Raw genomic sequence first — 13,903 nt, forward strand, 5'->3', positions numbered from 1 at the left:
TTATATATAAAATAATTTAGAGAACCTGGGTGAACTTTTTTTAATAAAAGGAAATTTCATATACCAAAGTATTTTAGCTAATATAGGTAAGTACTGTTTTATGAAACTTTATTATAGGCTGTGCGCTGTATATATACTAAGGGGACATGTGTAAAAATAAATTTCTTAATATAGGTTGCAGTAAAGAAAGTTTGAAATCCATATAGTGAGTTTTTAATGTTCTGTAGACTGTCTGCAATCAGAAAATAGACTGTGCTTTTCCAACAATATTATTGTGTAACATACCATCACAAAATCAAAGTCATTAATGCATAGGTCATTGAATGTGGTGGTTTCCAATGTAGTTTTAATATTATACCTAGCATGTGATTAGTACTAAAGATTAAAACTAAAACTGATGCTTTTTCTCTTGGTGTCATTAAGAAAACCCAAATAAACCTTTACGTAGCTATTTCTGATGCTTGCTATTAAAGAAGCTTTTCTTTAAAAAACTTTTATATAATGAAATATACCAGTTAAACTATATTAGTTAAAAGCTGCCTAAATATTTAATTTTGAGACTGGCAATTTAAATTTAACAAAAGTATCCATAAAATATCCTCTAGTTATCTATGTATATTAAAGTGCATATTAAAACGAAGGATCCAAACTAAGTTCCTATTTTTTAAATACTAATAGGATTCATATTCCAATCAAATCTTATTTCTCATCCCAACAACAGCAGTAGCTCCATTTTAACCCAATCACCACAGTTAATAAAGTTTTTTGGAAGAAATTATTGTGAAACATAAGGATAAATCTAAACTTGCTATCAGCTTCTAGGAATTTCCAAGTAATGACAAAGGCTCACACTGCGCTGGAAAAGTAACTGGCGAGGCAGTTACGATGAGACTTCTGGCGCTCAGCGCCCCCTAGTGACAGGTCTCTGAGCACCCGCCTCCCTCTAAGGCCTACTGATTCTGGGGCTCTAAGCTCTATACTGTAAGCTCAGCACACAGATCTGCATAAAAATATAAGTCCTACTCCCAAGAAAGTGAAATGAGAAAAGATACACCCATGGGTTTTTTTCTTAGGCTAGAATCAAGCAAGAGGGGGAAAAATATTATGGGGCAAAAAGAAAGAATCTCTAGTAAAGAAATAGGAAATGCAAAGTAATGCCAGCTGGGATTTGCTCTGGCCTCAGCCAAGAATCTTTCCTATCACAACTTTTCAAACACAGGACAGAAAATGAGCAGCTTTAATTAGCAGTCACTTTGTGGTACACTTAACATCATTTTATTAAAATATCTGAAATTATCATAAAAATTCTCCCAACAGGAAGCTCCTTCATGAAAACAGGCTATTAGTACAAATCTAACATAATCTGTAAATGAAATAAAATATATAAGATTTACCTAACAAAGTCTCCAATGAAGTCTGGTTAAAGTAATTAACAACATTAACTAATTAACGTTAGTAACAGGTCTCTCTTAAGCTGAATAGTGAGTGCTCAGATATTTATTTTACCATTTAAATTGCAACTTAAATTGTACATACATACACTGTGAACAGTTTTTCTGTGTTATGCTATGTTTGAAAACACAGAAGGTAAAAGTGCATCACACAGATGCTGGGCGGCTGCGGTGCGGAGCCTGGCCTCATCTGCCCACCCCGGCCGTCCATGGGTTCTGGCACTCCCAGGTCTCGTCTGAGAACTGGAGCACTACGTCACTGTCCAACCTCTACAGATCCTCTGCAGAAAATGTAGTGTAACACTGCTTCTAAGTGTTTTCAAATGCCAACTGGAAAAAAAAACATTCTCTGGAAAACTGATTTTTCTTTTCTCTCAGAATTGCCAACAGAAAGCAACAATAACTCAACCATTAGCCTGGACACAAACTATACTTTGTCCCAATCTGGATATCTAGCACGCGGGAAGAAGCTGTTTTCCCTACAAGGGAAAGAGATGAAGTAAAGAAACTCATGAGGGACTTAGAGGACAGAGACAACTGTCAAAATGTAGCTATGTTCTTTCATCTGAAGAAGGAAGAAGACACTAAGAAGCAAAATTTCTTTCTCAAATGATCAAAGCAATGAAGATGAGAATGGAACAATAGTAGGTAATTCAGGTTTAATGTAAAAACTGTTAGTTCTATCTATAGGATAAAAATTTCTGCAAACATTACAGTACAGTAGGGAATAAGCAGTTGTTGAAATAAGATCCAGAACTGTGGCAAGCAATCCTACCAAGATTAAATCCAACATCACTCTTTCCTGCACATATTTCAGAATCCCAACATCACTCTTTCCTAAACATATTTCAGAATCCCTACAGTAAACACTGGGAAGAGCTACTTCGCTGAAGATAGCATTAGACCCTGATGATGTTTTCACTCTCATCAAAAGGAATTCAGTGACATAAGCCATCTTTCCCTCTTCCTTTAGATTCCATCTTCCTTAACTAGACATTCTTCATTCATTGTGTACCTGAATAATCTGAATAACTTTATTTTAAAGGCAACAATGTGTGTGGAATCTATGACAAAAGAGGTAAGAATATACAATGGAGAAAAGATAGTCTCATAAATAATTGGTGCTGGGAAAATTTGAAAAAAAAAACAATGAGATTAGAACATCCCTCATACCATATACTCAAATAAACTCAGATTTATTTCAGATTTAAAACCTGAAATCATAAAACTCCTAGGAGAGAACACAAGCAAAATATTCTTTGACATAAATCAGATCAATGTTGTTTTGGATCTGCCTTCTAAGACAGAAAGATAAAAAAACAAAAATAAACAAATGGGACTGAATTAAACTTAAGGCCTTTGCATTGCAAAGGAAACCACTGCTAAAACAAAAAGATAACCCACTGAGCGGGAGAAAATGTTTGCAAATGACATAATCAAGAAGGGGTCAACATCTGAAGTGTATGAACCATGCACGCAACTCAGTACCGAAAACAAAGAGCTCAACTGAAAAGTGGACAGAGACCTTAATAGACATTTTTCCAAAGAAGACATACAAATGGGCAACAAGTACATGAAAAAACGCTCAACACAGCTAATTATGAGGGAAATGTAAATGAAAACCACTATGAGATATCACCTAACGTTTGTCAGAATCAAAGGTGAAAGTGAAAGTCACTCATGTCTGACTTTTTGTGACCCCATGGACTATACAGTCCATGGAATTCTCCAGGCCAGAATACCGGAGTGGGTATTCATTCCCTTCTCTAGGGGATCTTCCCAACTCAGGAATCAAACCCAGGTCTCCAGCATTATAGGCAGATTCTTTACCAGCTGAGCTACCAGGGAAGCCCCTTTCTTCAGAATGGCTATCATCAAAAAGTTTATAAGTAACAAATGCTGTTGACAATGTACAGAAAAGGGAACTCTCATACTGTTGGTGGGAATGTAAACTGGTTCAGCCACTATAGAGAACACTATGGAAGCTCCTCAAAAAACTATAAATAAAATTACCATATGATCCAGCAATCCCATTCCTGGGAATATATCTGAAGAAGACGAAAACACTAACTTGAAAACATACATGCATCCCAATGCTTGCAGCAGAATTACTTACAAGAGCCACAGGGCAACAGCCAAGGAAGTAACCTAAATGTCCATCAATAGATAAATGGTAGAGAAGATACAGTATACAACCGAAAATGAAGAGAATGAAACTGTCCCATCTGCAAAAACATGGACGGTCCTAGACAGTGTAATGCTAGCAAATACTTTATGTTATCGCTTATGTGTGGAATCTAAACAATGAAATAAATGTATGTAACAAAACATCAACAGACATGGATTCACGAATAGAATTAGTAGTTATCATTGGAGAGAGGGAAGGGGCAAGACAGGGATATGGGATTAAAATAGGTAAGCAACAAACATATATGGCACAGCACGGGAAAACAAAGCTAATGTTTTACAATAACGTTAGATGGGAGTATAATTCTTAAAAGTTTTGAATCACTGTGTTGTGCACCTGAAACCAATATAATATTGTAAATCAACTATACTTCCAATAAAAGAATGTGTGTTGAAGAGCTATATAAGTGAAGTTACTGGCATTATATGCTTTCACTGGGTGAGGGTAAAGTACATGTAATATACTGTTTTTCAGCTTTTTCTTTCATTAAATATTACTTTCTTTGTAAAAGAAGAGAATTTGTCTTGCTGTTTTAATACTGAATGAATTTGCATATAAAGGAACCTAATTATTAACACAGATATTTTTACCAAAGGGTGGAAGAAGGAAAGAAATGAACAAATGAATGCCCTAGTAGCGCAGAGCTGTTTGGATCCTATACGGGTAGAAATGCTTTCATCTCCCGAGTATTACTCAACACGCTTCTTCAGTGATATCTTTTAAACAGGATTCCAAAGTAGATTAGCAACAAACACTGTAGATTACTTTGGAGAAATACAGAAAAGAGTAAGAAAATTTAAATAATGATATTATAGATGACTTTAATATATGAGTTCAGCTTCTATTTAAGTTCATATCTACTTGCTTAGTACTACTGAAATAAAAGTGCAATTCTGAGACTACCATATACTGTATCAGCCTGGAGGCCTGAGAGAGGAGAATGAAAGGTAAGCATAGAAAGAAAAACTAGATGCCTATTTTGTAAGAAGACAGAATTTCACTCCAAAATTTTTATTATGTTATTATAATGTTAACATAATGCTTATGTTAATTTTTTAATTATCATAAAGTATTTAGACCCAGAGAAAAATGTGGGATACATGATTATCTAGATTTAGAAATACTTCCAAGGGCATTCCAAGAACATTAAGTGAAATGAACATGAAGCTGACAGAATGTTCCAATAATACTGTTTATTCCATAATCTACTTAAATTTAAAGCCATTAGGATTTTCTAAATATTCTAAATTCAGCAAATATTTATTAATCATCTACCAAGTGCTACACAATGTATTAAGAATTTGAGTTGTAGAAACAAAAACATGATCTTTTCTCTCACAGAGGCTGACAGAGGGTTAAATAAGCAATATATAAAAGAAGTGATCTGCTCTGCCTTGAAGATTAAAGAAGGTTTCAGAAAGGAGATGAGACTTCATCTTAGAGCTAAAACAAGCCAGGTAGACAAGCGAGGGAAGATGCTCAAACGAAGGACAGGGGAGAAACCAAGACAGAGGGAAGAGACCGCTCAGCACCTACTGGGCCTTGTGAATTCTTCAAGGTTGAGGTACGGGGACAGGCAAGGTACAGATGTGACTTGACTTCAGACAGAGACAGAAGTCAGGTCAAGTAGGGGTTTGTGCCCCAGCTGGGTTTTGTAAAAGTCACATTCCAACTGAAAACGAGTACCAATGTATTCCTTGGATTGTATTCATCTACCATCCAAATGTAACTCCATCTAACGAACCCCTCCCTGAAATATGGAGGGAATAATATCTAAGTCCTTTCAGCCTCCTGCAGCTAGCTACATTTTTCGAAAATAATCACTAGCGCATTAAGCAGTAATAAGATTCAACAGAAGTACGTGCACTACACCATTTCTGTTTACCAAGCTTCCCTTGAGTTCAGCTGAAATAAGGCAAAGTGACTATTTGCAGAAGTTGACTTAGCATTAAAACCACAAGGTAGAAACATTTCGGACTGCAATGACAACAGATTTTTGACAACTAATGACTTTTTGGCTATAAACACAGAAATCTGTGTAGCTTACAAAAGTTCTATTTTAAATGATTATTTTAATGTTCTTGAAATAACCAAGTATTTCTACAAGAATTTTTAAATGTTATTTCCCACTGGGATGCCAATTCAAGTCTTCTGAGACCTCTCTGCCTCAGAATGCTATGAAGTCATTTTTCTAACTAGAAGATTTAATAAGGCCTTAATTTATTTACCAGAAAGCCAGAAATGTTTCCCTAATTTCAAACACTCACCACAAGCTAACATTTCCAAACACTTATATTTTGTCACAGTGAAGCACAAGTGCATAAAGACAAACAAAATAACACTGCTCTGCTTTTCCTCTAAAGCGCTGGGTTTTTCAGAAGATGCAGCTTTTGTCAGTGTGAGTAAAAGTGACTGTTCTCACGTTAAGCATCTGGCCTTCTGGACACACCACATATCCAAATACTAATTCTGAGTATGGGTTCTGCTATTATCTCTCCAGGGCAAGAAGACTAAAAGGCTCAAATGTGCTTCTCTTGAGAAAACATTAAAAAAAAAAAATTAAAACAGTACTCTATGTTTAAATGTTACAAACAATTCAATTTTCTACCTTCCAAAAACTGTTAATTGCATTTCAGCATCTTATTAGCTACCTTGAGTCACAAACCACTTGGGATAGTTTGCATAGAAATTCTGTCATCTCCTTTATTGTAACATACAGCTTTCCCTCATTTACTTTTAAGAGAGAATAAGAGAAGTTTAGGTTTCTTTAATTACAGCATAATGCTCTTCTTCAAAAAAAAGTCTAAAGATTTATAATAAGTAAACCTTGAAATACCCACCACCATTATCATTTGAAGTATCTTGAGAGAATTTTATTTTTTACTTCTTTTCTCTTCTGCTATCTACAATGGAAAGGGCTCCTTTCACCAAAGAAAGCTCTGTAAGATGGTGGCAATTCTCATTTGTCTGAGATAATTTGGGTATCACTTTGTATAGGAGGCATAACAAAAAAACCACCTTGTAACTATTCTCAATATACTGTAGCATACTGTATGGTGCTGAATTAAGCTTTTGTCAGTATTCAGTCCTAGCATGTTGCATCAGGAATAAGAAAATGAGCTCTTTTTCTAACTATTTTCTTAAGTCAATTTATTCATAAAAAATTGTGGCTACACATGAATGAACCACTATTGAGCATCCACAAAGAGCTATTTATTTGCAATTCATAAGAGAAGTACCATACATAAATTGTAAATGATTGGTTTCTGTAACATACTTACTACAAAACTTAATCATCAATTTGGAAGCCAAAAAAGTACAGTCATGGATTTCTGATCTGAAGATTATACCTAATAAAGCTAATAGCCTATTCACCAGTGATCACCATTAGAAAAGAAATTTTCTTTGGAATGAGATTCCAGTTGTTTTCCCAGCAATCATGATGACTTTATCTTTTTCCACTCACTCTACCTTGACAGGTGATCTGTAATTCATAAGCTTGTGTATTTATGAAATTTATTTTTTATACATTACACACTGGCATGACAACACTGTCCTTTATAAACCAAATTAAAAATTTTACACATCAGTTGACATGAGTTACTATATCACAGTGTGACTTATCAGCCAATGATTAGTTTCTGAAAGGTGAGAACTGAATTCATGTGTTAATTTGACTGGGCTAAGAGGTGTCCAGACAGCTGGTAAAATATTTAGGCCGGTGTCTGTGAGGGGGTGTTTGAAGTGTTTGTCATTTCATTCAGCAGACTGAGTAAAGAAGATCCACCCTCAACAATGTGAATAGGCATCATCAAATTCCTAGAGGTTCCAAACAGAACAAAAGATGAAGAGAAGGATGAATTCCCTCTCTCTGTTCTTGACATCCACATTCTCCTGCCCTTAAACTTCAGAGCTCTTAGTTTTTGGGTCTCTGGACTCTAGGATTATACCATCAGATCCCCCGGTTCTCTGGCTTTCAGACTCTAACTGAATTACACCACTGGTTTTCCTAGTTATCCAGCTTGCAGAGAATAGATTACAGGACCTTTCAGCCTAGTACAGTCAGCATCTTTGCCATCTTTACCCTTATTCTATTTTATATCAATAATAAAAAAATCAATAAAACATTGATGGTTAATAACTACTGCCTAGTTGCTGTGTGCAAGGCATGTCTGACAAGCATTCAACACTGACTATTTCATTTAATCCTTATAACAATTCTATGATATCAGGAACATTTATAATTCTATTTTACAGATAAAGAAATTGAGGCACAGAGAGATAAAAATAACTTGTCTAAGATCACACTACTATAAATGATAAAGGTGTGATTCAAATGTATGCAGTCTGTTTCCAGATCTTGAATACAACCAATATGTCTCCCTCAGTAAATTAATGTCTTATAAATTTAATATAACTGAAAGAAATCACTAGAAATAATATGAGTAAGAAATCTTTCATTTTAAATGTCTATAATATATTGTGTATTTGTGAAGGAAAATTAACGAAATTAAAGAATATGTACAGAATAAAACTTTATCCATTAAGACTATGTCTACACAATGAGTTATATAATAAATATTTTAATGTTTTCCTTCTAAGATTAGAATCCTCAATTAAAACATTTTTACATATTCTTTATACGCACGTGCTTTTAAAGAATACATTATACACATAAGTAGAAGACTTACTATAATACATAGTTTGATTTAACAAAACTTTATTGCTGTCCTACTATGCACTGTAATACAAATTAGATATTTAAACATAGTTAAAACATGAACTCTAAACACAGTAAGACTGCATATATGTGAACTACATATAATAAAAACAACAATGTGATAAAGAGATATAAAGGCACATTGAGCTGGGATGATTTGTTCTGCCCAAGGGAGGGGAGAAAGAAAAGTAAGGCTTCCAGAAGAGGTAACGGTCTCAGCTAGCACTTAAATGAGATGGTCAGAAATATAGGTGATAAAGGTCATCTTCAAGATCTTGGACAGAGAAAATAGCATGTGTGAAGGCACAAAAACACAGCAAGTTGAGAGATTTCAGTAGGTGATATGGCTACAGCACAAAATTCAAGACAGGAAGTGGAAAGTGATGAGCTAGAATATTAGCTAAATCACGAAATTCCATTAGAAATACTCAGACACATGATGAGGATTCACTGAAGGGACTGGAGGACTAACAAGCCCTCCTATCCATTCCTGAGTTGGGTTTTACCCCAAAAAATAAATATTTAATGACAGTATTTCCCTAAATGTTATACTGCAATACCCCCCATCCCCACCTAAAAAGAAAGTTACTTAAAAAAAAATAAAAGGTATTGTAGTTTTGAATTACCAAAGACTGGACTAAGACAAATATTACATACCTTAATGATGCAATAAACCTTGAAATCAGCAGAATTAGCTTACTTTTCATTTCTTAGTGGCATGAAATTATCAAATATTATAATAATAGTTCATTTTTGCTGGAACAATCTATAATTATTATAGTTTAGTTCTAGATCAAATCTTAAAATGGTTTAAATTCAAACTACCATAAAAGCATAACAATTAGAAGGAAATCTAATACATTCGACTTCAAGCTCTATTTCCCATTTAAAGGCAACTGAGAGTTTAAATTTGGAACTAATATACAATATAACAACATTTATTATTTACAAAGTGCTCTACATTTTCAAACTCCTTTACAGTTATTATTTTATTCATTTAAAAAGTTTATTATGGAGGTGTAATTTCTTTCATGAAATGAAAGGAGCAGAGACAAAAAGGCAGGCACAGCAGGAGTCAGAGTAGCCTTTCTTACTTAACGGATAAATCATCTAAGATCAAGCATGCACAGTACATGAAATGATATATCTCACGTCTGTTCTCTAAGACACCCATAAGACACTCAGGTGTGAGATAGTTCAATAAAAGGAACAGGCGTCAATCTGGCTCTCTTGACAAGCAGACAATCCAAAAACAGATTTTTTAAGGTAGTATTAAAAAACAAAAAAGAACAAAATGAAAAACGAATAAAAAAACAAAAAATAAACCTTAAAATCTCACATCTTTAGAGCTGAATTAATGATAGTGAGGGAAGTCCTATGGCAAACTTTTAACTATTTGAAATGCCAATGTAACCCACTTCATGGAGACAAACTTTATACATGTGACAGTCAGCTTATTACAAAAGAGAAATCCCAGTATCAACAAAGATATAGATACAGAAGTTGTAATCATACTGGAGGGTGAAGACACAAAACTAAAGACTAGCATTTCCATTCCTAGGTTAGATCAAGCAAGACCACTATCAAACCACAGTTCAAGATGCCCAATAACCACATGAAAAGTGTTAGAACCAATAGTAATTAGGTAAAACTGTGAATCATAAAACTGATGATGTTTTCCTCTTTGTACTGGCAGCTAAAAGCTTAAATTTTATAGCAAATGAATGAGTTAAGTAAACTCACTCTTGTCTTTCATTGTCTCCTCATTTTCTTTCTGTCCCTACTCCTTTATTTAATCTGAATGAATTGTGCAAACTTTCTTAAATCCCTTCTGAAACAAGAGAGAATTTAAACTAGCTAGCTAAACAAACAGTAACCAAAAAATGAAAACAGAAACATTACCTTTTCATCAAAATTACAATCAAGTCTTCTAATTAACACGATGAAAGTGCCAGATGAATTATCTCTTACTGGCGGAGGCACGATGGGTTCACAGGCATTCTCTGGTTTTGAGTTAATCAAAAAACCCTAAAAAAAGAATTAACAGTAAGTTTTCTGTTAAACTAAAAAAAAAAAAAAAAATGAATTCAACTTACTTCTATAAACACCTTTTGAATTTGCTCCCCATGTTTTGCATAATGCTAGATGAATTATCTGGCAACGACAACAGTTCCTACCTGCCAACTGCCCACAGTCCCAGAACTACTAAAGCAGTTATTTGGTTTCCTAAGCATTTTTTAAAATTCCATTTTTACTATTAAACTTAAAAAAAAAAAAAATCACACATAAGTCCATTACCCCAGAGACAACCATTGTTAGCATGTTGATATATTTGCCAACAATGATTCACATTTCTAAATCAAGTAAATACTTTTCAAAAAGTAACTACTGATTTTCTTTCATCAAACAATGAAAATGCACAGCATTTCTAAGAACTTATTCTATAGAATTACTAGACTGGGAATATATAGGTGTATGTAGAAAGATGTTCCCTCTTATATTGTTTTTAACCAGAAATCATGCATATCAAATGGCAGCCATTTAAGAAATTATAATATATTCTTTCAGTGGAAAATAACAAAATCACTAAAAGGAATAAGATAAATCTATACATATTAAACTGAAAAGGCATTCACAAAATAACTACCAATTAAAAAAAATACAGCAAATTGCTTTCCCAAAAATACAGGATGGTTTGACATCTGAAATGTATTAATATAAAACATTATATTAATAGTTTAAAACAGAAAAACCAAAATCAATAGATGTAAAACACTGAATAAACACATAAAGATATTATCAAAGTCTTCAAATTCAATTATAAGAAGTGAGTAACTTTGTAACTTTACCAACAAAGGTCCATCTAGTCAAAGCTTTGGTTTTTCCCAGTAGTCATGTATGGATGTGAGAGTTGGACTCTCACAGAAAGCTGAGTGCTGAAGAATTGATGCTTTTGAACTGTGGTGTTGGAGAAGACTCTTGAGAGTCCCTTGGACTGCAAGGAGATCCAACCAGTCCATCCTAAAGGAAATCACTCCTGAATATTCACTGGAAGGACTGATGCTGAAGCTGAAACTCCAACACTTTGGCCACCTGATGCCAAGAACTGACTCATTTCAAAAGACCCTGATGCTGCGAAAGATTGAGGGCAGGAGGAGAAGGGGACAACAGAGGATTAGATAGTTGGATGGCATCACTGACACAATGGACGTGAGTTTGAGTAGGTTCTGGGGGTTGGTGATGGACTGGGAGGCCTTGCGTGCTGCAGTCCATGGGGTCGCAGAGTTGGACACGCCTGAGCGACTGAATTGAACTGAGTAATTAAAGCTATGACACAGTGTCTTAAAATAGTCCTGTATGGTACATGAACTGGTCACACCAACCATCTATTCTACAGGATTTGGTAACTTCTCTTGCCTTAAATGAATTACCTAGCTTGTGATAGAGAACGCTTTTGCACATGTTTCAGGAATAAAACACAGCATACCTTCGCTTACTCAAATAATTCCCTTTCTTGATTCCATAAAGTGCTTGGTTTTTACTTTGCAAGGAAACAGAACTGTGGTTATCCTCCCAATAAACAATATTTACTTCATTCATATTAAATTTGCTCCCTGCTGCCTTTCCTATGCCTTTCTGCACACTAACTTTTTGCCTTAAAGCCAAATCATACAGCACAGTTCTTTTCAAGACACTTTTAACAGCAATTAAACTCAAGCCATGTGGCAGCAACAGGGTATATAACTCAACTGAAGTGAAGACAATATGAACAGCTATGACCAAATTTCCTGTGAGGAAAACTCCATCATGATCACCATCTAGTGGATAACAAGTGAAAGACACATCCCAATTTCAGATATGTTAAAACATGGGGTAATAAAGTGCATCTTGGAATCAATATGGGACTTGGAATCTTAGAATTAATGTATCAACATGGGGTATCCTTGCCTGGAGAATTCCATGGATGGAGGAGCCTGGCAGGCTACACACAGTTCACGGGCTCGCAAGGAGTTGGAAATGACTGAGTAACTTCACTTTAGAATCAATAAATGTATAGTATGTACACCTTTTTGTATGAACACAAAAAACTCTACGAGTGGAACCAGGAAAAGGCTTTTGCTTTTTAATCATTTCTGTATTGATGAATCTGTTATGTATTATTTTGTATATTATTATGCATATATTATTAGTATGTATTATTTTTAGACATAAGAAAATTTACAACACTTAAACACACATAAGGTAAAAATTAAAAAAAAAAACTCTATTTGCATTAATGGAAGCCTAAAAAAAAAAAACCAGGTTTTTGTTTTGTTTTGTTTTGTTTTGTTTTGGGGAGGGGGGCACATGCTCATGGGATCTTAGTTTCCTAACCAAGGATCAAACCAGAATACTTGGCAGTGAAAGCACTCACTGGGCCACTAGGGAATTTCCCAAAACGGGTCTTAAAATTATTAAATGTTATTTTTCCTGTGGACTGTGCTAAAAACAGTAGCTTGATAAAACAGTCTACCAGTTCCTATCCTTCCCCCATATATGTCACTTAAATCAGTGAAAATTTATTTTGTTTTATCCAGAAAGTCTACGAGGCAGTGTAATGGATTGGTAGTGCCAATGAATTTAGCAGAACTCTCTAGTCCCTTAAAGAGTGGCCAAGAAGGTGCTGCTTTATTCCAGGTCCACATGCCTCAAGTTTCCCTCCACAGCCAATTCCTTTTTATTAAAAGGATGCTTGCTCTGCGATCAAGCATCCTCCTTATCCCTATTTACTGACAGGGACAGTTTACATCCCTGTAGGGGGGATGGAGGAAGCCCAAGAAAACTACCAATGTCGAGGAGACTCAGAGAGGATGCTCATTTTTCTTACCGTTGTTGTTTTAATTCTCTTTTGATGAAACAAGGAGGCAGGACAAAAATAGTGCATTCAGACTGGCACCTCAATATCATCAAATGTGTAACAGGTTTGTGGTATATATATTTAAGGATTTTTAAAAAAGGTTTATGGCAATACATGAAGCAGAGTGCACAAAAGATGGTTTTTCAGCTTGATGACTGTTCCCAAACTAAACATACCTGTATCAGGAAGCAGATATTAACAGCACTCCAGGAGTTCCCTTCATCATCCCTGTCAGTCACCACCCCCTCATCCAATCAGCAATGTCACTACATGGACTCTGAATAGCTTAGATCAGACTTTGCCTAATTTTATTCTTGACAGAAGCAGAACCAGACATACAGCAGATTCTCCTTCAGACTTCTTTCTCTCAGTACTGTATTTCTCAGACTCATTCCTGCTCTTCAGCAGATCTTACTTTCCATTTCTCTATAGTATTACATGGTATGAGTATACCAAAATGTATCCTACTGATGCGCATTGCGGTAACTTATAGTAGGCACTATTACAAACAGTGTTGTTATAAACTTTCCAGTACAAGTATTTTCATGAACACATGTGCAGGATGTTTACGTACAAAGAAGAACTATAGATATCAAGCTGGATCACAGAGTTTCAAGCTTTAGTAAATACCACCAAGCAATTCAGTT

At 34.9% G+C, this 13,903-nt stretch overlaps 1 protein-coding gene across 4 annotated transcripts in view; it reads right to left on the bottom strand.

The window, feature by feature from the left end:
- RNF13 (ring finger protein 13) overlaps positions 1-13,903 on the bottom strand; it is a 120,450-nt gene that overhangs the window by 55,463 nt on the left and 51,084 nt on the right. For 3 of the 4 annotated variants that reach the window (XM_070466598.1, XM_020911432.2, XM_070466597.1), the window contains one exon: positions 10,262-10,387. In XM_070466598.1, coding sequence (XP_070322699.1) covers positions 10,262-10,387 — 126 coding nt within the window. Of the gene's footprint in view, positions 1-10,261; positions 10,388-13,903 lie in introns of those variants that run through there. The other variant, XM_070466599.1, reaches the window with a different exon arrangement.

The sequence above is a fragment of the Odocoileus virginianus genome, chromosome 4 (assembly GCF_023699985.2).
Source record: "Odocoileus virginianus isolate 20LAN1187 ecotype Illinois chromosome 4, Ovbor_1.2, whole genome shotgun sequence".
NCBI lineage: Eukaryota > Metazoa > Chordata > Mammalia > Artiodactyla > Cervidae > Odocoileus > Odocoileus virginianus.